Source organism: Peromyscus leucopus, chromosome 15, assembly GCF_004664715.2.
Source record: "Peromyscus leucopus breed LL Stock chromosome 15, UCI_PerLeu_2.1, whole genome shotgun sequence".
NCBI classification, from domain to species: Eukaryota; Metazoa; Chordata; class Mammalia; order Rodentia; family Cricetidae; genus Peromyscus; species Peromyscus leucopus.
This window is the reverse complement of record NC_051076.1, coordinates 68971901-68999611: the sequence shown is the minus strand read 5'-3', so window position 1 is coordinate 68999611 and position 27711 is coordinate 68971901. Positions and strand designations below refer to the sequence as shown.

Sequence of the window (27711 nt, the reverse complement as noted above, 5' to 3'; positions counted from 1 at the left end):
ATAAAACAGAATTAAGTGACTGCCAAGAAATAAAGATGCTAATCTCCACAGAGCAAATGGTATAACTGTATTCAGAGACATAAATCCTTAGAATTTTAGGAATATTAATAACCAAAGTTTTTAATATGCAAATTCAAGTACTACTCAAAACTCTTCTACATAAATGTGTACTTTTTTGATATGTAGAATTATTGTGGAAATTAATTAAATGAATTAAGTGACTTAAATCACCCAATATGACTTTTAGTCTCAGTAATAAATTAAAGACCTATAAAAGTCATGTATGTTATTTTGTTGCATCACAATAAAACAAACAGATACCATCACACTACTGCCAAACTCAATCCTGAAGGTTGAAATGGAAACACTGCTAGCAGGGCTGCCACGCCCAGGAACTGAAAGTGGTCGTGACAGCAGCACACACGAGGGCTGTGCAAGCCCCAGGCAGACCCAACCCCGCTCCAGCAGAGCAGCTACTGGCAGTTCTTGGCTGCCAGGAGAGGAAGGATCAGTTTCCTCTAACAGTGTAGAAGCTGATAAGTCTACCAAGAATATTTGGGACAGCACAAACTGGTCTTGATGAAGAAAACAAAACAAAACACAAAACCATGACAAACACAAAGTTGGAAGGGAAAGGAAGTAAGGTGTGGGTCTAGGAAGAGCTGGGTGAAAGAAGGTGAACAAATCAAAATACATTATACAAAATTCAAAAGGAACTTATAAAAACATATATTAAAAGGCAACCAACTTTTTTCAGTGTTGGCCCATTCTATTCAAAGATCTTCATTTGAGACTGGGTGGTGGTGGTGGTGGTGGTGGTGGTGGTGGTGGTGGTGGTGGTGGTGGTGGCACACACCTTAATCCCAGCACTAGGGAGGCAGAGGCAGGCAGATCTCTGTGAGTTCGAGGCCAGCCTGGGATACAGAGCGAGTTCCAGGACAGTCTCCAAAGCTATACAGAGAATCCCCATCTCAAAAAAAAAAAAAAACAAAAAAACAAAAAACAAAAAACAAAAACAAAAAAAAACTTCATTCTATGAATTTTATTTTCAGATTTTTTCCAATAATAATACTGTACTTAGTACTATATGTACTTTTTAGATTACTGAAAGTTTTTTGCCTTAAAAATTGTCTGTAATTTTCCCTCTTGTCATGTACTATGTACATACTTTTATATAAATTAAGAAAAAATATCAGACAAGGCACAAAATAAATGCAAATTTAAGTAATCCAAATACATCCAAACATAAGATCATTCAAATTCATTTACTGTGTTTAAATTTGCAGTTGTAGTCTAAAATTTCCTTTGTGACACATTAACTACACAAACAGAATGGCCTGAGAGAATAGCAATGCTCAGCAAAGGGTATTCCACGGTGGTTTAGGTCCACAGCAGGAAATATTAAAATAAACATGCCTACTAGATACACTGAATGCTAATTCTGGCCTATACTAGAAAAATTACTTAAGTTTCTATACTCAATATCTAAATTCATTAGTGCAATAAAGTCTTTACATCCTTCCTTATCACTTCAATTCTATGACTTAACAGTATAGTTTTCAGTGCAATGTTTTAGTGTCTTAAAAGTTTGTTAAATTATGAATAATAAATACTTAAAATCTAAATCATACAAGCATCCTATCATTTCAGTATCTCATAGCCAAACACTCTTGATTTGGTCTAATCTCTTCTAACTCTAAAACCAATGGGCATGTTCTAAAAGAGACGTAGTGTTACTGGTAAAACAAAGAAACCAACCAACAAACAAATAAACAAAAATATGGACTCAAATTTCATTTTCCAAATGTAAAGTCAAAGTAATTTAACCACAGATACTTCTTCCTATCATTATGAGTTTAAGTCACAGGACTTCTTGACTTGAACTCAGGACACCAGTTGACACAGTCTCTCACAATGGAGGTGTCACACATATTTCAGTTAATCACACAAATGACAATGTTATATGTCTTCAATTTAAAAAATAAAATCTTAAACTTACCATAATTTACCACCTTTAGTTCTCTTAGTGATGATATTTAATATTTACAAACTATTCTTTCCTCATATAATAGACTAAATGTAAGCTGTGAGAGCCAATGAAGATAAATTACTAAGAGACGGGGAAAAAATCATTTGAAAATCCAGCATACTTACCTAGTACAAACTGTCTGAACACTTTATTCTTGGTAACGAACTAAACATGTTTGGAAATGTCTAGAGTTTAAAACTAAATTTCAGGCATTTTAATTTATTAACAGTTTTAACCTCAGAGACCCACCCACTCAAGTTTGCTGTCTATGTTTCCTGTTCTGTTCGGAAATTTCAGAGAAAAAAATACCACACTGTTAGCAATGTGGTTGAGTTTATTTTTTGACCATGGCACCTTATTTTTCTGTTGAACAGAACCTTATTTTTCTCTCTTCCTCAGATAATATTATGTGATAACTGAAAAGTGTGAAAGCAATTCAAAGAGTTAGTATATAAGGGAAAAAGGGGGGATAATTATTGGTAAAATTTTTCATGTAAAATTTAAAGATCTTTTTTAACTTTCTATTTATACTGCCATCTAAAATTCTGAGAGACAAGAAATCTGGAATTCTTAACCAAAATAACTTAACACTTTGTAAGACCATTAGAGAATTGTAGTAGCTCTGTATGAGGGGAGAGTCTTACATAGAACAATCTCAGGAAATATAGTCTTAAAGAGAAAGAGCAATCATTAGGAGAGTCTAGCACTATTAAAACTGCTCCCCAGGACGAGATCATATAACTCGAAGTAGAACTCTTGCCTAGCATACATAAGACCCTGGATTTGGTAACCTAGCACCTTTAAAAAGCAACACCTACGCCCCATACACACACACACACACACACACACACACACACACACACACACACACACACACCAACAAAGACAGGTATATATATAAACTTTGTACCATTTAATAATGAATATACAAAACAATGAAGATGAAGGCATATCTGCATAATTTCTAAAATCTAGTATGTTAAAAACCATGAAAATAACACAATAATTTGATTTCTAGACATAGGGGAGTACTACAAATAAGAGGCAGTATAAAAAGCCAGAACAAATTCTTTCTAAATAGAAATTATTATTTTGACAAGTGTTAACAAGAAGTAAATTATTTTTATGGACAAATGTACAGAAAACATTTTTAGGGGGCGGATTTTGACACAGGGTTCCCCTGTGTTGTTTTGGTGCCTGTCCTGCATCTCGCTCTGTAGACCAGGCTGGCCTCGAAACACAGAGATCCACCTGGCTCTGCCCCCCCGAATGATGGGATTAAAGGCCTGTGCCACCACTGCCCAGCCGGAAAACATTTTAATAACAACATTTACTAAGCAAATCCTCTTTTTCCAGGTCTATACAACTTTCTAATTGGAGCAGTGGTGTCCAAGATAATCACAACTCACACACGCACGCACGCATGCACGCACTCTTGAGTGCATGCAAGGAAAAATCTTGACTAATACCACCAAGTTTGTAGGGCTGTCTTGGATGATTTATTCTTCAGGTCACTTGATACTGTTGGGTCTTTAGAATATAATGAATTGTCACCCATTGCTAGAAACAGGGAGCAATTTTTACTTTAGAAGGAATGAAAAGAGAAAAAGCAAAGCCAAACATAAAATTATTTCTTCTAGAAACACAAAGCTGGAAGGACTTTTGGATAGATATTTAGAATAAAATTTTGACTAAGTAAAATTCTTTTGTTGTCTTTATGAAAGCTTCCAAGTCTCTAGTAGCAGTAGATGCCAGACATATAACTCTTCAGAGCTTTCTGCTCTTGAAGTAATTTCCATTAGGAACAAAGACCTGTTTTATTGCGCCTCGGTCAGCAGCTGATGCTAGTTCCCTCAAATTTGTTCCCTATCCTCCATTAGTGTTGAGTAAAGGTCTTTATTATTCTTACTTGGATAACTGTAATCATCTCCTAATTAGTCACTAGGTATCCAATCTACATTTTACTAACACATTCTCTATCTTGAACTACTTTTCTGAAATGTAAATTTGATTGTATCATTTCTATCACTAAAAAGCAAACTGGCCCTAACAAATTTTAATGAAAAGAAGATAATTTTTTTTAAAGGCAAATCAAAAGCAACTTGTCTTTTAATAGCATGATTTAAATAAATATAGAAATGGGCTGGATAATAGGACTCAGTACATTTCTCAAAAAATATGTAACAGGAGAATAACTTTTCAATAAAAGGTTGTATTAGCAATACTTGATTTGGCCTATTAAAACCTATTGTACTCAATGCATGATTAAGGTTTATAAATATGAAACAAAAAAGAATCAGGACACTAGACAAACTAGTTTCCATTTCATAAACACAGTGTACTGTGTACTTAACAGATCATTTAGAAAGCGTTTCTAATAATTTAAAAAGTTGTTTATGTGTATATGTGTGCACCTGAGTACATGCACGCACACTACATGCATGCAAGAGTCCATGGTCCAGAAAAGGGCATCAGATCCCCTGAACTGGATCTTTTATAAGAGCAGTAAGTGCTTTGAACTCTTGAGCCATCTCCAGTCCCCATTTCTAAAAATTTTTATCCTTCTAAAAAACTCAGATATCCACTGGGCTGGTGAAATAGCTTAATGGGGAAATAAAGATGCTTGCTGCCAAGCCTGACAATGTGAGTTCAACTCTGGGACCCAAATAATGGAAGGAGAGAACCAACTCCCCAAAGTTGTTCTTTGACCTTCGTGTATGTGTGTGTGTGTGTGTGTGTGTGTGTGTGTGTGTGTGTGTGTCCCGCATACACCACAAAATAAACTCTTATAATGTAAAAAAAAAAACAAAAACAAAAACCAAAACCAAAACAAAACAAAAAACAAAACAAACAAAAAAAAAAAAACACCTCGGATACTAAAAGAGAATTGACTTACCTTGCAAATACCCTGTCTTTATTTGCCTTTTCTTTGCCATATTGAACTGACTGGACTTCAGTTCTTCCACTGAAATATATAAATATGTATAATATCTTAAAGGGGACTACAGGATAAAATGACAGCATAAAGCATGACTATACTACAATTTTATAAGAGACAAGACATTTCTGATGACAAGAACAACAATAAGTAGCAGAGTAATAAGGAGAGACTGGACGGACTACTTTCCATTCCGTCTGGATGAACAAAGCTTAGCAGTTCTTCAACTTACAAGAAGGGTCCAACAGACACGAGTTTGATGACAGGTACCCCTTTCCTGTTGTGTCTGCTTACATGCTCTCTCTAGAGTCTGAGGTCCCCTGTATCAAACAAGCTCCACAGTCCTGACTTACCCTACAGAGCAGAATTACCTAACGTCTCCATGACTTTTAATTGACTGGCTGAACTGTGTGGTGTCTTGGATAACTTCTCTTTCCTTTTCTACTACTAATTATTACATCTATGAAGACAGCCTATCAACTCTCTCCATTTCACAATACTGGAAATTTCAGATTTTTGAATACAGGAAAGAAATGAGGTCAGAAATATTAGGGATGCTGGGCACTATTTCCATCTTGAAGCTGATTTGCCTAAAAAGCACCCTGTGTATACAGAGGAGAATTCAGGTCCTTATCCGTGGTACATCAGTATGTTCAGCTAACTGTGTTAATGGAAGAGTAGCTAACTCTCAGTGAATTGGTGATGGCAACCTGTTACTGAGTTGTGAGTGAACACAAATTTCAAGTACAGAAAGTAGAACCATTTATAAATATAGATATTTAATGGATATAGAAGTAGCCAAACACATGTTCTCTAAGCCAAACAAGCAAATTTCAGACTATATTCCTAGGACAAATTTAAATAGTTGTGAACTAAATGGCATGATTGACGTTTAATGAAAAAAAAAATGTTTCCTAGAAAAATGTATTTCCTCTAAGAAGGCTATATATTCAGGTTTACTAGTTTAATGCATTTTATCCCTTGGATATATAGAATAGTAATAAGCATATGTGTAAACAGAGGAGGTTAAGAAAGCAATAAACCTTGTCAATATTCCCAGCTCTACTTTCTAGCCAATAATATTTCAACATCTTAAGTAAAACAATAACATCAGTACTCCTAGCCACTGCTTACCATGGGAGGAGGGAGTTGATCTCTGTTTATTTTGGGCATGTCCATTAGGGAAAGAATTGTATGCAGTTAGACATTTGTCATGCTGACTTTACTACTTCATTTGCAAGACTATTCAGATTTAATAATGAAAAAGTGCTTCCAATACATTCTAAAATTAAGAACTACAAACATGGAACTTAACCTTCACTAGAAATATATATGGCCTGTGTCCAAACACAATGTGAAATGGGCTGTCGCAGGTCTTAATTCTGTCCCACTGTGCTTTGCTACATTTTTCATGGGGCTGTTAAGTGAACACATCTCATTTTCTAGATTCCTTTCCCACTTAGCTTTTTGCTAGGTTCTAATTTCACAATGTGTAGGAGGAAGGTCATAAAAGTAAGAAAAATGCAAAGCAGTACTGGCAAGTGCTTGGCACCACTTCACAAGTCCTGGGAACAAAGGGCAGAGGCATGACATCTTGATGAAGCAGTACTTCTGTGACAGGTCCAGGACTAGCTGGACTGGCCAGGACAGTATCTCTGAAGTGTAGTAGCAAGTTTAGGCTCAGGGAATGCAGAACAAAAGGGACCCTTGCACATTACTTCTCCTGCATACCTGCTTCTAAATAATCACCCCTCTTCAACTTATTTTCCCATTTGTTTGCTTTGTTTTTAAATACCTATGTAACCAAGTCTCAGGATTAATTTTCTTTTATATGAAATATCAAAGAGCTCTGAGTTTCTCTAATTCAGTACTGACTGAGATATTAATATGGTAGTAAAGTAGATTGAAATACAACTCTATTGCTCAAAAGGTTGGATTGACAAGTCAAAGTTCATAGCAAGCAGGAACAATTAATTGTTGAAAAGGGTTTACATTGCATATTTTTCATAACATACTCTTTAAGAGTCAGAATAAATTAAAAATCTGTAACAATATTATAATACCAAATTGTGACTGTATGAATTTAAGCAATGAGGAAGTACCAACTGTTAAATACATACACATAAGCTTACTGCAGTAATTCAAATTATATATATATAAAGAAAAGAACAACTAAAATGTAAGCTAGTCCTAAATTTGAAATTTCATCACAAAAAGATAAAAATCATTCTGGAACTTCTTATATACTCACTTAGAAAAGCTAGAAATATAAACATAGTCTTATACTGTGATTACAGTACATATATGCTCAGGAAGGGGTTGCTGTTGGTTGGAAAAGACTTAGAAAAACCTTAAAAGTTGACATATGTATTTAAAATATGCATGCTTTAAATTTTGTTCATGAGAACTCAAATACTTCCTTTCACCTACATCTTCCTTTTTAAAGATTATCTTTTCATTTTAAAAGGCTTTTTATCATTTTAACTCCTTTCTCTGGTCATTCTGACAGTTGCTACGGAATAACCCTATTGATAAAGTACTTAACCTTTCTTTTTCTTTTTTTTTTTTTCTTTTTTTTTGGTTTTTCGAGACAAAGTTTCTCTGTGTAGTTTTGCTGCCTGTCCTGGATCTTGCTCTGTAGACCAGGCTGGCCTCAAACTCACCGAGATCTGCCTGCCTCTGCCTCCTGAGTGCTGGGATTAAAGACATATGTCACCACTGCCCTTAACCATTCTTTATTCTGTTATTTTCACCAGAATTTTTCTTGAGTTATTTTCTTGAGTTACTTAATTGGTCTGATTTTACTATTTTTTTTAAAACTCAGTTATATTTTAATTTTTATTTTGTGTAAGTGTTTTCTCTACATGTATGTATGTGTGCCATGCATGGGTAGTGCCTTCAAAGGCCAGAAGAGTATATCAGTGAAATAGAAAAAACTTGTGCAGTGGTGGCGCACGCCTTTAATCCCAGCACTCGGGAGGCAGAGCCAGGTGGATCTCTGTGAGTTCGAGGCCAGCCTGGGGACCAAGTGAGTTCCAGGAAAGGTGCAAAGCTACACAGGGAAACCCTGTCTCGAAAAACAAAAAACAAAACACAAAAACAAAACAATGATATCATCAAATTTGCAGGCAAAAGGATGGAACTAGAAAAAATTATCCTGAGAGAGGTAACCCAGATCCAGAAAGATGAATATGGCATGTGTCGTTTATATGTGGATATTAGCTGTTAAGTCAATGATAACTAAGCTACAATCCATAGAACCATAGAGGGTATAGAATAAGGGTCCTCAACCTTCCTAATGTTGTAACCCTTTAATACAGTTCCTCATGTTGTGGTGACCTTAACCATAAAATTACTTTTGTTGATACTTTATAACATAATATGAAGCATAATGTAAATATCTGATATGCAGGATATCTGATATGCGACTCCTGTGAAAAGGTCATTTATCCTCAAAAGGGTCAGGACCCACACATCGAGAACCACTTGTTTAGAGGGACCAGATAGCTCTCATTAGAAAAAGGAAAATAGAATAGTTCTGGATGGATGGATGGATGAATGGATGGATGGATGATGGATGGATGGATGAAAACTTAACCACTAGGCTAACAACTGAACAACTGAACTGTCACACACCTGCTGAAAGAAGAAAAATCAGTTTTGTCCAATATACTGTCACTGGGTATATCACAGTCCAGGACAGGCCTCAAGTTGAGGAGTAGTTGAGCAAAATATAATGGACTCCAAATTTTGTGTGTGTGTATGTACTTTTATTTGGTTACAGTTTGGTAGGGTTTTTGGGGAGGATGTTATTTTGATCTCTTGGTGTTGGGGGGTCTTGAGGTTGTTTTGGGGTTTTGTTTTTTGAGAAAGAACTTAAAGGTGGGTATACGGGAAGGAAAAGAGGATCTGGAAGGACTTGGAGGAGGGGAAGAATATGATCAAAATATATTTAAATTTAAAAATTGTTTTAAATAATAAAGAAAAAAGAATAGAACTGATGTTGTAAAAGACTTACTAATAGATTTTCTTAGGACACAATAAGTCACACAAAGTAGAATTTAGCAAAGGGAGCCACTGACTCAAAAATATCCCCCAAATAAGTAGTCTGCTAACCAGGAATGTTAGAGATAAGCAAAGTTTAGGATGCTAGGATATAAATGTTTGCTCATAAAGACTGACTAGTTATTAGACTCCACTCCTAGAACAATGGAGACAATGCTGACTTATAGTCAGCCATTATGCACATCCCTATATAGGACATGCCTCCAACAGTCAGCGAGGATACAGTGCAATGTCACAACCAAAAGGAAAGTCTTGGTCTATCATAAAGCCCCCAGTCCTACTCTTGAGAAAAGCATAATTCTGCCAGATGGGCAAGAAGACCTTTGGTAAGAATTATTTGAAAAAGAATGACACAGGTGTACTTAAAATAATCCAAGCAATATCCAACATCTTTGCTATGTAAATCTCCCATCTGCCTAAGTGCATAAGGAGACTTGTAGTCGTCTCCTGTCTCTGTTTAAATTGTTCAAAGTGTAACCTGACCTGCGGTTGGATTTAAAGAGATTTAAAGAATGACAGTTTATATGAAATGCTTAACCTATGGTGTATATAAAAGTTAGCAAAATCTTCTAATCAAGGCCATTTTCTTTATAGGTTTTACCCAGAGCCAGATGTGAGCTAATATAAAGAGCTTTTTCTTTTATTAATCCCTAAGTGTACAGAGTGACTTCACACTGGAAAAGCGTATTATTCTAGAAAATCAGAACCCCTGGAACTGGAGTAACAGACAGTTCTGAGCGACCATGTGGATGTTGGGAACCAAACCAGGTCCTCTGTAAGAGCAGCCAGTACTCTAAGCACTGTGCCATCTCTCTAACTCCTAATTCAGAGACCTTACGATGCCGGGGATTTTGCATACTGAAAAATGTCTACAATGTTGGCTTTAAACTTACTTGGATGGCAATCTGGATAAGCTTACCAAATCCAGGCATTTCCATACCCATCTCATTTTTAAAAATGAGCTACATAAGTCTGAAGAAAAAATTTATTTGGCATATGGATTGTTTAAAAATAATCCAATCTGATGAGATTCTAACAAGACTGATTGCAGGCGGTGGCGGGGAGGGGTGGGGGCAGGGGACAAAACACAAGCAAGAATGAAAGAAGTAAAGTAATCTTCCTATACATTCCAGACTTAAAAAGATAATGATGGTCATTAGGAACTTTATGACGATAAAGTCAACAACTTACATGGAAGGAAATACACCAACTATCAATGTTTCTTCAAGAAAAAAAAAAATCATCTGACCTGGCTTATCTAGTAAATTATTGGAATGTGCTGTTTAAAAAAAAACTTTCTATAAATAAAACTACCCCTTGATAAATTCTATCAAGAATTTACTCCATTTACTTCCTAAGTAAGAGCCAGATAATGGTGGCACACACCTTTAACCCCAGTACTTTGGAGGCAAAGGCAGATGGATCTCTGTGAGTTCAAGGCCAGCCTGGTTTACAGAATGAGTTCTAGGCTAGCCAGAACTACTTAGATAAATCCTATCTCAAAAAAAAAAAAAAAAGGAAAAACAGACAAAAAAATATATAAAGGAAGGGCTGGAGAGATGCCTTAGTCAGTCAAGTGCTTATCACACAATCATGAGGACCTGAGTTCATTCTCCTGGAACCCAGGAAAAGCCAGTGTGGCAGCCTGCACCTGTAATACCATCACTGGGAAATGACATTTGGACTAGGCAAAACCTTCCACAAAATTTAAATTTTTTCAACTCTTTCACTAAAGCCTACCTTACCCTGACTCTAAAACCTGACATAATTATACAAAGACAACTGTAGACTAATATCCTTCACGAGTATGGATGCAAAATCCCAGAAAAATTTTGGTAAGTCAAATCAGACAGTATATAAAAAGTATAAAAAGGATTCTATGAGCAAGTGAGGTTTAACCCAGGAATAAGGAACTAGTTTCCCATTTGAAACTCACAATGAAATTCCTTATGTTAACAACTAAAAGGAAAATCATATCAACAATTACAGAGAAAGCATCTAACAAAACCCAATATCTAATCCTGATAGAAACATTCAGCAAATGAGAAAGAGAACTTCTTCAACATGTCATATACTCATCATTTTTTTTAAAAGTTCATAACCAACATGATACTTAATAGTGGAAAACTACATGCTTTCCCCTAAGAGGAAACAACACTTGACCACAATATCATACAACATTGTAAAAAGGTTCTCCATGGAAGAAATGAGAGGCATCATATTACAAACAAAGCCATCTTCATCCTCTAAGCAGAAAAGCCCTTGGAAGCTTAAGAACAGTTTCCACAGGGTTTCACAACTTTTCACAAAACAAGACTGATATTAAAAACAAAAGCAATTCTCTGTAGTGGCAGGAGCAACCAATACTGAAATATCTAAATATAATTTAGAATAAAAGTATAAAAATACTTAAGGTTAATAAGGACCTGAAAGACATGGGCACCCAAAACTACAAACATTGCTGAAAGATACAAAATAAAACTTTAGAGAAGACACACTGAGCTTCATGATTGGAAACAACCAGTATTTTTAAGATAATCAGTCCTCCAAAATTTATTATCATCAACGCAGTCACAATCCAGCTGAAAGCTTTTTTTTTAAATCTAGGAAGAGATACTATTAATAACTCTCAAATTCAAATGGAAATACAAAAAACCTAGAGCACCCAAAATACCTTTTTAAAAGAACAAAATCAGAACAGTGAATCTTCTATGCTTTAGTCATAAAGTAAACAAACAAGACTACACTAATATGAACAACAAAAGTACAAAGGAACAACTGAACAGCCATGGGCAACGAATTTCAATGTTTACTTTACACCAAATACAGGAATTACATCCAAATGATCCACAGACCTATATGTAAGAGCTAAAATTGTGCAACTTTTACAAGAAAATAAAGGAATAATGTCAGGGACAAGGACAGAATCTCTAGTTAGTGGAAAAATACAGACCCCCATAAGACAGGGAACTAGATCATCTTACAGTCAGGTTGCCTAGCAACAGGACATTGAGTCAGAGCCCTTGACCCTCTCACCCTGTAAACATCCTATACAAACATCCTGTTAGCTTGCCCCATCTGATGCAGATGACAGCTTCTTGCTCCCCCCACCCTGCAGGAACTATATAAACCTTTGTGGAAGAAAATAAAGTGGCACTTTGATCAGAATCTAGACTTGGTGTGTTTTCCTTTGTATCTCCTGTTCCTACATTCCCTCCTTAGGGTGGTCGAGAACCCGTTGTAGCCCTGCAGGCGGGCAGAATAAATCTTTGTGAACTTAGGTTAGACAACATTTTCACAAATATGACAACAAAAGATAAGATTCATAAAAGGACAAACTGGCAAACTCAACTTCATCAAAATAAGACCCATGCTGTTCAAGAACCAGGTAAACAATGGAAACAGCAAACACTGATGAATCAATCCATGGGGGAACTGGAACTCCACACTGTTTTGGGGCAGTGCTGGGGATTGAACCCAGGGCTTACCACATCCTAGGGAAGTTCTCTGCCATTAGGCTATACCTCCAGCCCTGAGCTGGAACTCCTCCACATTGCAGTACTGTATATAAATGGCATAATTACTTTGAAGACATATTTAGAGGTGCCTAATGGGTTAAACATACCTCAGTCATATAACCTGGCCATTCTACTCCTAGTTGTTGGCCCAAGAAAACAAAGTAAATGTGCACATAAAACCTTATAAATGCATATATGTACATATGTGTATATATATTCACAGAAGCTTTATTTATAATAGCCCAAACCTGGGCCGGGCGTTGGTGGTGCACACCTTTAATCCCAGCACTTGGGAGGCAGAGGCAGTCGGATCTCTGTGAGTTCAAGGTAGCCTGGTCTACAGAGCAAGATCCAGGACGGACACCAAAACTAAACAGAGAAACCCATTATGGATAAACAAATTCTATTTATACAGTAGCTTTAATCCCAGCACTCGGGAAGCAGAGGTGGGCGGATCTCTGTGAGTTCAAGGCCAGCCTGGGCTACAGAGTGAGTTCCAGGAAAGGTGCAAAACTACACAGAGAAACCCTGTCTCGAAAAACCAAAAATAAAATAAGATAAAAATAAAAATAGAATAGTACTCTGCAATAAAGGAGAACTACCGATATAAGCAACATGGATGAGATGACATAATTGTGCTGAGTAAAAGTGGTCACATTATAAAGTATGTTTCAATTTATATAAGAACCTAGAAAATGAAAATCAATTTAAAGAGACAAGAGACCAGCAACTGCCTAATGACAAATGGTTGGGAAAAGGAGTTAAAGGGAGACATAATAATGAGCATGTTTGCTACCTTGACTGAATCTTCACTCAGAGGAATTCAACTCCCAAACGTTAAAACTTGAACATAGTTGTTTACTGTATGTGAATGCTCCAATAGTTATTTTAAGGCATTTTACTCAATTTCAAAAATATCCATAATCTTAGTTTTGTTAATATGTGTGTGTGTGTGTGTGTGTGTGTGTGTGTGTGTGAATTATGCTAATACTAGGCTAATGTTACCAAACGGAGTAACTGCCTGAATGGTTGTTGCTTTTTTCTTAGCTGATTTTAGTTTCTTTTCCTTTAAAAGGAGATTTCTGTTTATTTTTGATCATGTGTGCGTGTGTGTCTATTAACATGACTACAGGCACCTGCAGAGGCACTGATCCCACTGGAGCTGAAGTCACAGCAGCTGAGGATGTTGGTGGCATGGGAGGGAGCTAGTAAGTGAACTCTACAGGAGCAGCACCTGCTCCTAACCACTGAGCTAGCTCCCTCTCCAGTCTCCAGTCCTCGTTTCTTTCTTTCCTTCTATACATAGACAGTTGCTAAGCTTCTTTCTTTCTTATTTTATCTGAGACCTGTTTGAACTGCAACTGGAGGCTGGTTACTTCACTCTTCATTTCTTTGTGGCTTAAATGAAACTATGTGTGTGTCCTTGCATAATGTCACTGTTGGTCACTTAGGAATTAAACTGAGGAGTATCTTGAAGGGTTTGCAATGTCCTCCCATTCAGAGTGCACAGGACATTCCTGTCCCTGCTGAGGGTATGAGCAGGTACATGCAGTCTCTGCATTTCCTTGATTGTCACCACTGGCCTGACACTCTCTTCCTCAGTCTATTTAACCTTTAACATGGCAAGTACTACACCTTACCTTTCTGAATATTGTTTTTAGGAAAATAAAAAAGATTTTGCTAAAACACATTATCAAGCTACTTAAGAATCTGCTGTGTTTTGGTTTTGGGTAAAAAGAAAAAAATTAAATTCTACTTCATGGTTGATATTGAATTCCCATACTTAGAGATTTTTTTCCCTTGGGGTGAAAGGTATGCATTTTAAGTGATATATCACGTACAAATGCTGTTATTATTTTTACTACTATTACAAGTTGAGCATATATAAATGTTGGGGTTTATATTATTAACCTTTTGGAGGAATATCCAAACATTTTTCTTACATAACAATTTCTTCTAGCATAAAATATTAGAGATGGAAAATCAAAAACAAAAAACAGGTAAAATGAATACCATTTGTTCTATTAAATCACTAGTAACTTTTTCTGCATGAGTCTTAACAGATTTCACTTTAAAACTAGCTTTTATGTGTCACTTTAGACTTACAGCTAAGACTAATCAGGCCTTCTTCAAAGTTATTTTCCAAAAACTGTTGCCTTTGGGAGAATTAAAAACAAAAGTCAATAAATGCCAAAACACATAGCTGAATAGGAAGAATAAGTTCACATATGTTATAGCACACAAGATCAATTATGATTGACATTAATTGTAAATTTCAAAATATGTAGTAGACAGAGTTTAGAACATTCCCAACACAGGGGACATAATATGACACACATCTGAGGTTGGGGATATCTCTGATGACTACATACTGCAAGCACATCAAAGGCCACACTACACCTCATTATGTGTTCATAAAAATTACCTTAAAGAGAAAAACATACATTTAGGGGCACTGGAGAAATGGCTCAGCAGTTAAGAGCACTGGCTGCTCTTCTAGAGGACCTAGGTTTGATTGCTAGTATCCATACGGCAGCTTACAATTATTTATAATTCCAAATTCAGGGGAACTCTTCTGGCTTCTGTGGGCGTTGCACACACTGGTTCATAGATATACATGCAGGTAAAACACCCATACACAGGAAATAAAAATAAAGAAAAAAAATTGGGAAAAGTTATTTCTCTGGATTTATGCTGAATTACAGACAAAAATACAGGAAAATGTCAGGACCTGGGGTTACTATTCAAAAACTTAAATCTTTTTTGTTTGTTTGCTTAATGGTTGTTTTGAATGTCTGGTTGAATAGCTCCAAAAACTGCTAAGTTGTAGATTTTTAAAAAATAACTATACCTCTATAGAATATATATTAGTTTTTAAAATAAATTAAAACATATCTTATAGAAAAGTTTCCATGTATATAATAAATATACTGGGAATTATAAAATCTGTTGATTGTAACTATGCAAATGTGGCTAATTACTTTATAAAATAATTATCTACAGCACAATCACAAGCACAGGTCTTCAAGCTTAGTGTGCATCACAAGACACCATACGACATATTGGTATAGACATACAGACAGGATTCCATGGGGATTTTGACTCTGTAGGTTTTGTGACTAACAATGATTCTATTGCTTTGTATCTAGATCATTAATGAATTTATTTTTTAAATTTATTTTATGTATCTGGGTGTTTTGTCTGTCACATGTATGTGTGCCATAGGCATGCCTGGTGCTCCTGGAGGCCAGAAGAGGATGATGGATGCCCAGGGCCCGGGGTTACAGATACTGTGAGCTGCCATGTAGGTCTGGGAATTACACCTGTGTCCTTCCGGAACACAGAGAGGCCAGTGCTTTTAACCTGCAGCCATCTCTCTAGGCCTAGAGCTGTAATCTAAGGGGGGGGGGGGATTTCTCTCCACATACATTCTTAGTATAAAGTAGTACTTACCAGTACCGGAATTTGGAACCCAGGGTAAAATAATGTGCAAAAAAGTTCTTCTGCGGTGGAAGTGGTCTATCCAGGCGGAAGAATGTGTGATGTTCTACACACGCTTTCCACAAATTTTTACATGCTCTGTAATTCACCATATTAAATCCCAGCAGGGTTTCTCTAGATTCATGCTGTATACAATGACAAAGTTCAGAGAATGTGGGAAAATATCAGGATCTGATCATTCTTTTGACAGATTAATTATGCAAGTCCTGCAAATGTTAATCTCTACCTCAGTGATTTTGTTTATTCAACAAAAACTCAGTAAACTAAAGGGAAAGATCTGTAAAATGTGCACTTTAGTATTTTACAACTTTCAGGGACTTTTATTCTCTATCATATAAATAAGTTTAAATTTTTTTATTATTTTCAAATTTTATTAGCTATAATTCTGCTTCAAAATATAATCCTGGACCATAAGTTAAATTTGTAATAGGCCCACAATTTGTAATTCTGTCTTGATTAAAAATAGGAACATTCAACACCTCCAAGTACTATTACAAAATCACATTAAAAATTGACTAGCACTAAAATAGAACAATTTCTCTAGTTTTTCTTTTTCCACACAAATCACATTACACAAAGGACTATCTCCTGAGTAACAGTTCTGATTTCCAGACAATGTGATCGACCACTCAGTGCAGACTATGAGACATATCATTCTGTGCTACCTGGTAATACCCTCTGCTGCCTTTTCCCACTAGATTATCTTCTAATGATAATCACTTTACTGTCACGACCACAAACTCGTCATCCTTGTTTCCATTTTTCATTGTATTCTATTATAATATATCCACAAAAGTTTATCTACTTTACTGTTTATAGACAATTGATATTTCCCATTTGGGATAAATGAGTGATGTTGTATATATACATTCCTAGTGTCTGTACACATATGTACTTATTTCTGTTTCTAGATCATAACATGTATGTTTAGCTTGAGTGGTTAATACTTCCTCCCAACAATAGTGTGTGTTCTATATACTACCCAGCTTCAGTCATTTTCCATTTTTGTTTTGTATTTGCTTGTTTATTGAGACAGCATTTCACACTGTACCTTAAGCTGGCCTGGAACTCACTATCAAGTTCAGGCTGGACGTGAATTCATGACAGTTCTCCTGTCTTATCTTTTGGGAGATGTATTATAAGCATGTACCACCCTCATCTATTTTCAGTCTTTCATTGTCTTGATAGACATGTTGGAGTGGAACATTTTGGTTATGACATGTACCTCTTCTTGATGACTAATAAAATTCAACAACTTTTCATGTTAATGGCTGCTACGCCCACGGCAAATGGCCATGTGGATTTTGGAGGGAAGAGATGTAAAGCATGGCCTCTTCTGTAGACCAGGCTAGCCTTGAACTTATATCAATACCCATCTTAGCCTCTTAAGTGCTGGGACTAGAGGGATGGGCCACCATGTCTACCTTATTGTAGTTTTTGAGGCAGGCCCTCACATTATGCAGCAAAGGTTGATTTTGAACTCACAACCTTCTTGCCTCAACCTTGTTAAGTATCTGACTACCATGTGGATACTGTCCTTACTGAAGTGGTATTCAAGTCACTGGCATATTTTTCTGTTGGACAGCATATATATGCAAGGACTTGGGGGGGGAGAGGGCATGTGTACTTCATATATAGTTCACGCTACTTCTTAATTAACTTAATTAACTCTCTTAATGAGACTTTTTAATGAACATTTACCAGTTTTGAAACAATCTAAAATTACCAATAATTATCTTCAAGGTTAAAAAGAACTCCCTCTATGTTTTATTCAAGAACTATTTTCATCATGAAAATCTTTTCCATAATTAAATCATGACAAAAATGTTCATATATTTTCATATTAAAAGGTAAAATGATTAAAGCATAACTTACTGGTGACTAGAAAATTAAAGGTACCATTAACAAGTGTTTGTACATACACTATCAGTTTATATGTTGTATTATATACAATAAACATTATGAAAAATGACAGAATGTCTAACAGAGTATAGTACAGTAACACTCTCAGTGTGTGTGCTCTAAGAGGGACATATGCTACCTCCCTTTAAAAAAATTGCTTCAAATTGTCTGTATATAACGTGAATACTGTAACTGTATTTGAAATGCAACAACATTTTTTCCAATTTGTAAACAATGGACATAAAGTATCTTAAGAGTAAGGGTAACAAATGGAAGCTTGGCTTTGCTGCTGTTGTATTGGCTCAAAGTCTTGCTATGCAGCTCTACTTGGTCTGAAACTTGCTATGCCCACCAAGGCTATACTTGAACAAAAAGCTACCCTACTGCCTGTGTCTCTTGAGCACAAGGATTACAGGTGTGTATCACTGCATCTGGTTGTAAGTTTGGATCGTTAAAAACACACGAATGTTTTACAGAGAAAACATTGGCATCGTGAACTTCTGCAGAGTGTGTCTGTATGTGGACTTTTAGCACTCACTAGTTGACTTTTGATGCTGTTGTTACTCACAGGTAAACAGTACTAACTCATCCAGTCTCTCAGAGAACAAGCATGAGAACTAAATAATAAAAATGCTTCATATATTACCAGGCACATACACAAAAATGTTACATTTCATAACATTATTATTATTACTACTGATAACATATCCACCACAATCAGGTAAACTAGAAAAGTTGTCTACTACATACTCTCTATAGTTACTCCAAGTAAAATATCTGTTCTCTAGTTTCTGGACAAGATTTATTATATTTCTTTCTCTGGATATTTACTCATACACACACACACACACACACACACACACACACACACACACACACACACACGATATGACTGTTCTGTACCAGCATTAGTTATAATATTCCACACTGGGAAATGGTAAAACTGCCCACTAACAGGAGAATGAACTGCTAGTTTATAGCATATGCACTTAGTGGAATACCACACACTAAGGAACAAACCATGAAACATCATGGATATCAGTACATCAATATGAATTTCACATACTTAAGTTGGAAAGAAGGCAAGCAAAAAGAACATGCTGTATGGTTTCATTTACATGCCATGAGTGTAAACTAATTCAAGGCAGAAAAATTGGAATGATGCTACTACTTATGTGTTGAAAAGATTAGTACCTGCAAGTGGACATCAGCTCCATCAGCACAGGACTAGATCATGCTCTATATATTAATCTGAGTTTATCAAGTATATACTTAAGGTCTAAATACTTTCCCATACTAAATTTCATTTTGATAAAAATTCTATTTAAGAAAATATCCCATATTTAATAAACATAAATGATAAACTATAATCACAAAACAGGACACTATCCTCTAACAGTGGATATGGCAGCTAACTCAAATACATTTTCAAGATTTTAAGAAAATTTTACGCATATACATCTTAAAACATATATTAATTTGCAAAGACTTATAAAAAATAATGCAAACCAAAGAACAAGGTTAGTTTCATTGCATATTCATGTTTGTAAATATGTATGTGTTTTGTGTCAGGCTCTTGCCCTATAACCTGGGATAGCTTCAAATAGTCTTCCTACATGCTTGTGGTTACATGTTTCTGTCACCATACCAGGCAAAGCTAGTTTAATTTGATCAAACAGGTAAAATAATTTATAAGACGAAGTTGTTTTAACACTATACTAACACTTTGATACAAAATGTAAGTCCATGAACAAGAAACTAAATATTAAGCACTCCCAAAATGAAATAAGCTTTCCTATGAAAGGAAGTCCTAATGGATTTAATGTGGAGGAAAATCAGAACTATTTTCTACAGTGTCAGAAAGTTTTAAATATTATCAGTGTGTGTGTTCATATGCATGTGGGTGCACATACGCACATTATGTTAGGATGTCAGAGGATAATCTCAGGTGTTATTTCTCAAAATTACTGTCTCTTATTTTTGGAGACAGTCTCTCATTTGCTGGAGCTCTCCCATTAAGCTAGACTGGTAGGCTGGGAGCTGGATGGGTCAGCCTGTCTCTGCCTCCTCACTGCTAGATTATCCATGCAGCTTTCTTATTTGGGTTCTAGGCATCAAACCCATATTCTTGCACTTGTATAAGACCTATACAAATTCAGCCATCTTCTCCGCCTATGAGTAGGCAACCTTAAAAGATCAATAAATATTAGATCAATACTCACCAATTCTTTTCTAAGTTGAATAAAAAATTGTTTGCATTTAAAAGAAATTTTTACAATCTTCAACCTGCATAAAAGAGAATTGGAGTAATCAAAATTACTGGCGCAAGATGGAAATATTAAAAAAATTGGGGAAATTATAGATATGATTTTTGGAAGTTTCATACATTTATAGGATGAATATTAATCAATCTATTTAGCAGTACCTCCAATTCCCTGATACCACCACCCTTGCTCCATCCTAACTTCATGGCCAGGATCTTAAGTTTAATGTGGACCAATATCTTCACATTTTATTATATAATCTCTAATACATATAACATATCAATAATGTAAAGTTTATGGTGCCTAGAAAACAAAAGAAAATCTAGGTACTAAACTGAGGAAATTTTTATCAAACTATAGAAATATTCACCAAAAATTAAAATCTCAACAAATATAAATAACATTTAAAACTTTTAATACTCCAAAGCATATGTAAGGGAAAGTGTAAAATTTCAGTTTTATAAAGCATTTTTCATTTTAGAAACCATAATTACTTATATCTCACCCTTATACATTACCTTTTAAAAACATATGTAACATTTTTGTTTTTTCAGAGTCTCACTATATAGCCTCAGCTACCCTGGAATTCAATATACAGACCAGTCTGGTTTGCCTCTGCCTCTACTGTGGCCACCACAGCCAGCCTCAATACATGCAAATTATATAACACTAATTTCTCAACATTCCATTAGTACAATCCATGACTCAAGCTGGGTTGGTTTCTTATAGTAACCATATAAAAAGTAAAGATCTTTTGGGGCTGTAACACTCAAAGGCTATGAGGCCCAAGAGACTGAATCTTAGTAAAATGTGATTTGGAACCCAATTTTTTAACATTTCTATTATTTCACAGTAATTCTACATTTTGATGCGCATGACTCATACCTGTATCCATTAAGAAGCTCTGAGGACTCTCAGAGAATAAACTAATCCAATCTCAGCCACTTGGGAAGATAGAAATACACACCAGTCATACTCAGGCAGATCCATTTAGAGGGGGTAAATTTAAGGCTTAGGTTTTAGGTCTGACCTTTGTGTTGCTGGAGGACTGAATCCAGCACCTTGCACATGCCAGTCAAGTGCTATAACACTGAGCCAAATTCCCAACCCCAGGGTTGAAATTCATTGTTTTACTATTACATCTTGTACTCTTACTACACAGATATATAACAACATGGATATATTATTTTCTTATATAAGAGAGGGTATTATTTCCAGAAAGTGAAAAGAAGATTGGATAAAACAGCCTGTGTTTGTGGAAAGAAAGTAAGTCATTGAAAAACCTATACAGAGCTACATACACTTCTACATTTAAACATTAACCTTCACACAAGCAACAAATAAAAAATGCTGATCATTTCTAAATCAATGAGAGAGAAAATCTAGTCTAATTTCTAGTCATCTTCATTTTACAAATACCAGAAAACATCAAACAATGAATACACTGGATGATGGTCTCTAGCAAAAGTCTACTTGTATGACTGGTGTTTCTTACAAATATATTCTCTCAAGCAATGAATAATACTTATTTTGTATAATAAGATAGCTATAATACTTTTTCTTTTGATTTTCATGCTCTTGATTTATCTTCTAGAGTGAACTTAACCAATCTGCATTTTTTATATTTCATATATATCTCTTATAAATAGTATACACATAAATTCAATCCCATCTGAGTATTTCAAAGAGGATGAAAACACAAGAAGCACTTGAAAAGATGTTTAACATTATTAGCCATAAAATAATACAAATTAAAATTAAAACGAGGTATCACTTCACACCCACCAGGATGGCTTTAAGCCAAAAGACAAACAATAAATGGTAGAAAGACTATGGTGAAATTAACATAGCACATAACCCAGTGGGGATGGGAGGTGACATACTGCAGCATGAGAAAAAAAGTCTGGCCAACCCAGCCATCCTAGTCCTTTGTATATGTCCCCTACCAACACTTACACAAATATGCAGTGTAGAACCAGTATTAATAGCCAAAAGGAACAACTGGTGAGCTGTGAAACAAAATAGACTATAACTAAGGGATAGAGTATCATTCAACAATAGAAAGAGACACTGATTAATATATTGTTCTACGATAGATGAATGTCAAGATCATGCTAAAAGTCATTCAAACACACAATATATTATCTCATTTTAGAATATCCAGAACAGAAATATGATTAGGGCTGGAAGTAAGAGGCAAGACAAGGGATACAAAATGATTTATAACGAACAATCTTTTGGGGGTAATGAAAATGGTTCAAAATTATGTTGGGTAAGCTCAGCTCTCAGCTACTGCTCTGACCTCTTCAGCTGTTAACTCTGCAATTGGCTCTGTGTTTCTTATTTAATAAGACTGTTCTCTACATTTGGCGCCACGTGGCAAGAATTCATTGAAAACAATTTGGCTTGGCTGGGCAGCCCGGCTCCCTAGGCCCCAGGCCTGACGGTAGCTACAAGCAGTTACTCGCAGTTGGTGCTACGAACAGGCCTGCTGGAGCTACGAGTCAGCTGCACTCGACTGTAATTGCAACAGCTACACAGAAATGCCAACACACGTTGCTGTGGATATTGTTCTATATAAATAAAACACTGATGGCCAGTGAACAGACAGGAAGTGTAGGCGGGACAAGGAGAGAGGAGAATTGGGGAAACAGGAAGAAGGAGGGGGAGACACTGCAGCCACCACCAGGACAAGCAGCATGTAAAGACTCTGGTAAGCCACCGGCCACGTGGCAAGGTATAGATTTATAAAAATGGGTTAATTTAAGATAAAAGAACAGTTAGCAAGAAGCCTGCCACGGCCATACAGTTTATAAGTGATATAAGCGTCTGAGTGATTATTTTATAAGTGGATTGTGGGACTGCGGGGCTTGGGGAACCTGGAGAGAAGCCCTCCAGCAACACACGTGGTTGGAGCTTAAGGAAGCCGGAGCCCAGGCTCAACTCGGCTCAAGCGGGAACATGTGGCTGGATTTAAGCTTTTAGTCAGAACTTCTCTCTCTCTCTCCCTCCCTCCCTCCCTCCCTCCCTCCCTCCCTCCCTCCCTCTCTCTCTCTCTCTCTCTCTCTCTCTCTCTCTCTCCACCTCGGACACTAGGTAGCTGTTTTGAAATTCCCTCGGATTTCTACTGTTCTACGCAGACTTGATAAGTCAATTAAGATATCAGATATTTTAAAGGAAAAAACCATTTAAAAGAGAAAATATTTTGTACATTAAAAAAGATGGGTTTTATGTGTACATTGGAAGAAAATTGGTCTTTGATAACATTTTAGGCAGTCTGAAAATGGAACAACTATATGAGAAGATTAATGTTGATGGAATTATGCACATTATTACTTTTCTTATCCTTATTTTACTATTTAAAAAGATAAGTCAATTTAAGTGCCAGGATAAAAGTTTTAGAAAAACCTGTTAAAATGAATTATAGAGAAATTAGCAGTGAAACTGTTTCAGGATTGGATTATAAGGTTACAGAAAGAAAGACTGTTTTCACACAATCACCCTTAATTTATCCGGTAATCTTACGGCAGCTACCTGGTCAAGTTAATGCACAAAATATTTGGACTCCAGTTGAAATGATAGATTTATGTAGGCTTAAGGAGGCAGTAGTACCTTATGGCATGCATTCCACATATGTAAAGCAAATGTTAAACTCCTGGTCAATTTATACTAAGATTATACCACAGGAATGGAGGGAGCTGGCACATGCTGTTCTGGAACCCGGAGCACAACTACAGTGGCAAATCTGGTTCAAAGAGGAAGCTAAAAACAGAAAAACAATGGAGGGATAATGGTACACAAATCTTCCAGGATCAGCTAGTTGGAGAAGGCCAATATGCTGCAATACAAACACAGTGTTTATATGATATCCAAACCCTAATTCTATGTTGAATGGCAGCCTTGAATGCATGGGACAGAGCTGAGGAACCAGGAAAGAAAATTGAGTCATTTACAAAGGTTATACAGGGCCCAAAAGAATCTTTCACAGATTACTTACAAAGACTGACTTCAGCAGTAAAGAGAATGGTCCAGAATTCAGAAGCCAGTCAGATAACAATCTCTGGCTTTTGAGAACGCGAATGCAGCATGTAAGAGAATAATCAGGCCGTTAAAGGCAAGATCTGTACTTTTGGAAGATTGGATTAAAGACACGTTTAACGTTGAGGCTCATGACCATGATGATATGTGGATGGATAGGAGAAGCAATTTCAAGAAGTTTGAGGAATGTCAGATGTTTTGGATGTGGAAAGCAAGGACATTTGAAAAGGGGCTGTAAATAGGGCATTCCTAGAAACAATGTTTCTTCAAGGAACAATGGCAACAGAATGCCCCTTCCTTCTGGAGTATGCAGAAGGTGTGGTAAGGGAAAACACAGGACCAACGAATGTAGATCAACAAGGGATAGGCAAGGTAATACTTTGCCTCAGTCTTCGGAAAACTCTCAGAGGGGCCTCATGCAGGCCCCCACAGCAAATCCAGTTCAGACCTTTCCTGCAGTCATAGAGGAAACCCCTACTCAGAGCAATTAAATAACCAAATGCCTATTGGAATAAATCAGACTGCTCGGGAGGATGAAACAGAACGGAAAATTCAGGAAAAACCATAAAGAAAATGATTTTGGCAAACTTCTATAAATGAACAAAGACCAAAATTAACAAGAATAAATGGTGTTTTGTTGTCTGGTCTGTTAGACACAGGTGCTGATGTGACCATAATTGCACCAGAATTTTGGTATCCAACTTGGCATCTTCAGGAGGTAAACGTTCAACTGTTAGGAACTGGAACATTATCTCAAGTAAAACAGAGTGCAAGGTGGCTTGAATGTATAGGTCCAGAAGGACAGAGGGGAAAATTAAAACTGTATGTGGCTAACATAGCTATGAATCTGTGGGGTCGAGACTTGTTGAAACAATGGAATACTCAGATTAACACCCCTCCAACCTTAGAAATAAATCATGAACTAGCACATGTTTCTGAGAGAAATATTAGAAGATATTATTCTAATGAGTGGTCACGAGCCATCCATATTATACAAGAACAGGGAACAAGAACTGATGATCTTCCAAAGACACCAACAGCTCTACTTTAAAAATGGTTAACAGACATGCCTGTATGGGTTCATCAATGGTTCTTAACAAGAGAGAAATTCCAGGCTTTAGAAGAGCTGGTAAAAGAACAGTTAAAAGCTCAGCATATTGAAGAATCAACCAGCCCTTGGAATTCTCCTGTATTTGTTATTAAAAAGAAATCTGGTAAATGGAGAATGGTAACATACCTTAGAGCAATTAACAATGTAATTCAGCCAATGGGCTCTCTACAATCTGGAATTCCTTTACCTACTCTGTTACCAAAAGGATGGCCTCTCATAGTTATTGATTTAAAAGACTGTTTCTTTTCAATACCCTTACAAGACAAGAGAAAGATTTGATTTCACACTAACTACTTATAATAATTCTCAACCAGTTAAAAGATTTCAATGTAGAGTCCTCTCACAGGGAATGTTGAACAGCCAAACCCTGTGCCAATATTTTGTACAACAGCCATTGGAAGTGATATGTAAAAAATTTCCTAAATCTATAATTTATCATTATATGGATGATATTTTACTAGCTGACTCAAATGCAGATACTTTAGAAAGAGTGTTTGAGCCGGGCGGTGGTGGCGCACGCCTTTAATCCCAGCACTTGGGAGGCAGAGGCAGGCGGATCTCTGTGAGTTCGAGGCCAGCCTGGGCTACCAAGTGAGTTCCAGGAAAGGCGCAAAGCTACATAGAGAAACCCTGTCTCGAAAAACAAAAAAAAAGAAAAGAAAAAAGAAAAAAAAAAAGAAAGAAAGACTGTTTGAAGTAGCAAAGAAAATTTTGCCTTGCTGGGGATTACAAATTGCTCCTGAAAAGATACAAAGAGGAGATTCTATTAATTATTTAGGATATAAAATAGAACTACAAAAAATTAGACCCCAAAAGGTGCAAATTAGGAGAGATCGACTACAGACTCTTAATGACTTTCAAAGATTATTTGGAGACACTTCTGATCTATGAACTATTGTTGGGATAAAAAAATGATGAACTGAATAATTTGTTCAAAACCTTAGAACGTGACAAGGACTTAAATAGTCCAAGAGAATTATCACCTGAAGCTGAGAAAGAATTGGCCTCAGTAGAAAAGAAGCTACATGAAGGGCACATGGATCGTATTGATCCAAAGCTGGATTGCATTTTGGTTATTTTACCTTCTAGGCATTCTCCTACAGGAATATTAATGCAGAGGGAAGATATTATATTACAATGGATTTTTTACCAAATAAATGGAATAAAAAATTAAAAACTTAGCCGGGCGGTGGTGGCGCATGCCTTTAATCCCAGCACTCAGGAGGCAGAGCCAGGCGGATCTCTGTGAGTTCGAGGCCAGCCTGGACTACCAAGTGAGTCCCAGGAAAGGCGCAAAGCTACACAGAGAAACCCTGTCTCGAAAAACCAAAAAAAAAAAAAAAAAAAAAAAAAAAGAAAACCAAAATTAAAAACTTATGTGGAAAAAATCTCTGACTTAATTTTGAAAGGAAAATTGAGACTTTGTCAATTAGCAGGAATAGACCCAGCAGAAACTGTTGTACCTTTAATTAAGAAGGACATTGAAATATTATGGACAGAAGGTAAACCTTGGCAAAGAGCCTGCAGTAATTGTTTGGAAAAAATTAAAAGCAAATATCCCAAAAGTGATAGAATTGATCTTATAAGAGAGCTGATTGGATCCTGCCTTGAATTGTATGGGAAAAACCCATATCTGGAGTTCGTACATTTTATACAGATGCAAACAAACAAGGAAAGGCAGGTTACAAATCAGAAAATTTAAGTAAAGTTGTTCAAAGTCCTTATAATTCAGTTCAAAAATCGAAATTGTATGCTATTCTGTTGATATTAATGGATTTTTCAGAACCTCTCAACATAGTTACTGACTCTCAGTATGCTGAAAGAGTAGTATTACATATTGAGACTACAGAATTCATTCCTGATGTGTCAGAATTAATGTCACTATTTACTCAGTTATAAGATACAATCAGGAAAAGGAGTCATCCTTTATATATAACTCACACCCGATCCCATAGTGGTCTGCCAGGCCCTCTAGCAAAAGGTAATGATGAGATTGATAAATTATTGATAGGAAATGTGCTGGAGGCCTCAGAATTTCATAAAAAAACATCATGTCAATAGTAAAGGTTTAAAAAAGGATTTTTCCATAACCTAGCAACAAGCAAAGGAAATTATAAAGAAATGTCCTACTTGTTCCTTCTAGAATCAGATGCCATCACCAGCAGGATGTAACCCAAAGGGTACTCAGAGAAATGAAATATGGCACATGGACATGTTTCACTTTGTAGAATTCGGAAAACTGAAATATGTACACCATACCATCGATACTTATTCAGGATTTCAATGGGCAACTGCTTTGATTTCTGAAAATGCTGATTCTGTAATCACTCATTTGCTAAAAGTTA

At 36.2% G+C, this 27711-nt stretch overlaps 1 protein-coding gene across 7 annotated transcripts in view; it reads right to left on the bottom strand.

The window, feature by feature from the left end:
• Positions 1-27711, bottom strand: part of Ptpn4 (protein tyrosine phosphatase non-receptor type 4) — a 179565-nt gene that overhangs the window by 52199 nt on the left and 99655 nt on the right. For all 7 annotated transcript variants that reach the window (XM_028879796.2, XM_037211479.1, XM_028879802.2 and 4 more), the window contains 3 exons: positions 20176-20239; positions 16004-16176; positions 4926-4994 (listed from right to left, as the gene is read on the bottom strand). In XM_028879796.2, the coding sequence (XP_028735629.1) occupies positions 4926-4994; positions 16004-16176; positions 20176-20239 (306 nt within the window). The remainder of the gene's footprint in view (positions 1-4925; positions 4995-16003; positions 16177-20175; positions 20240-27711) is intronic.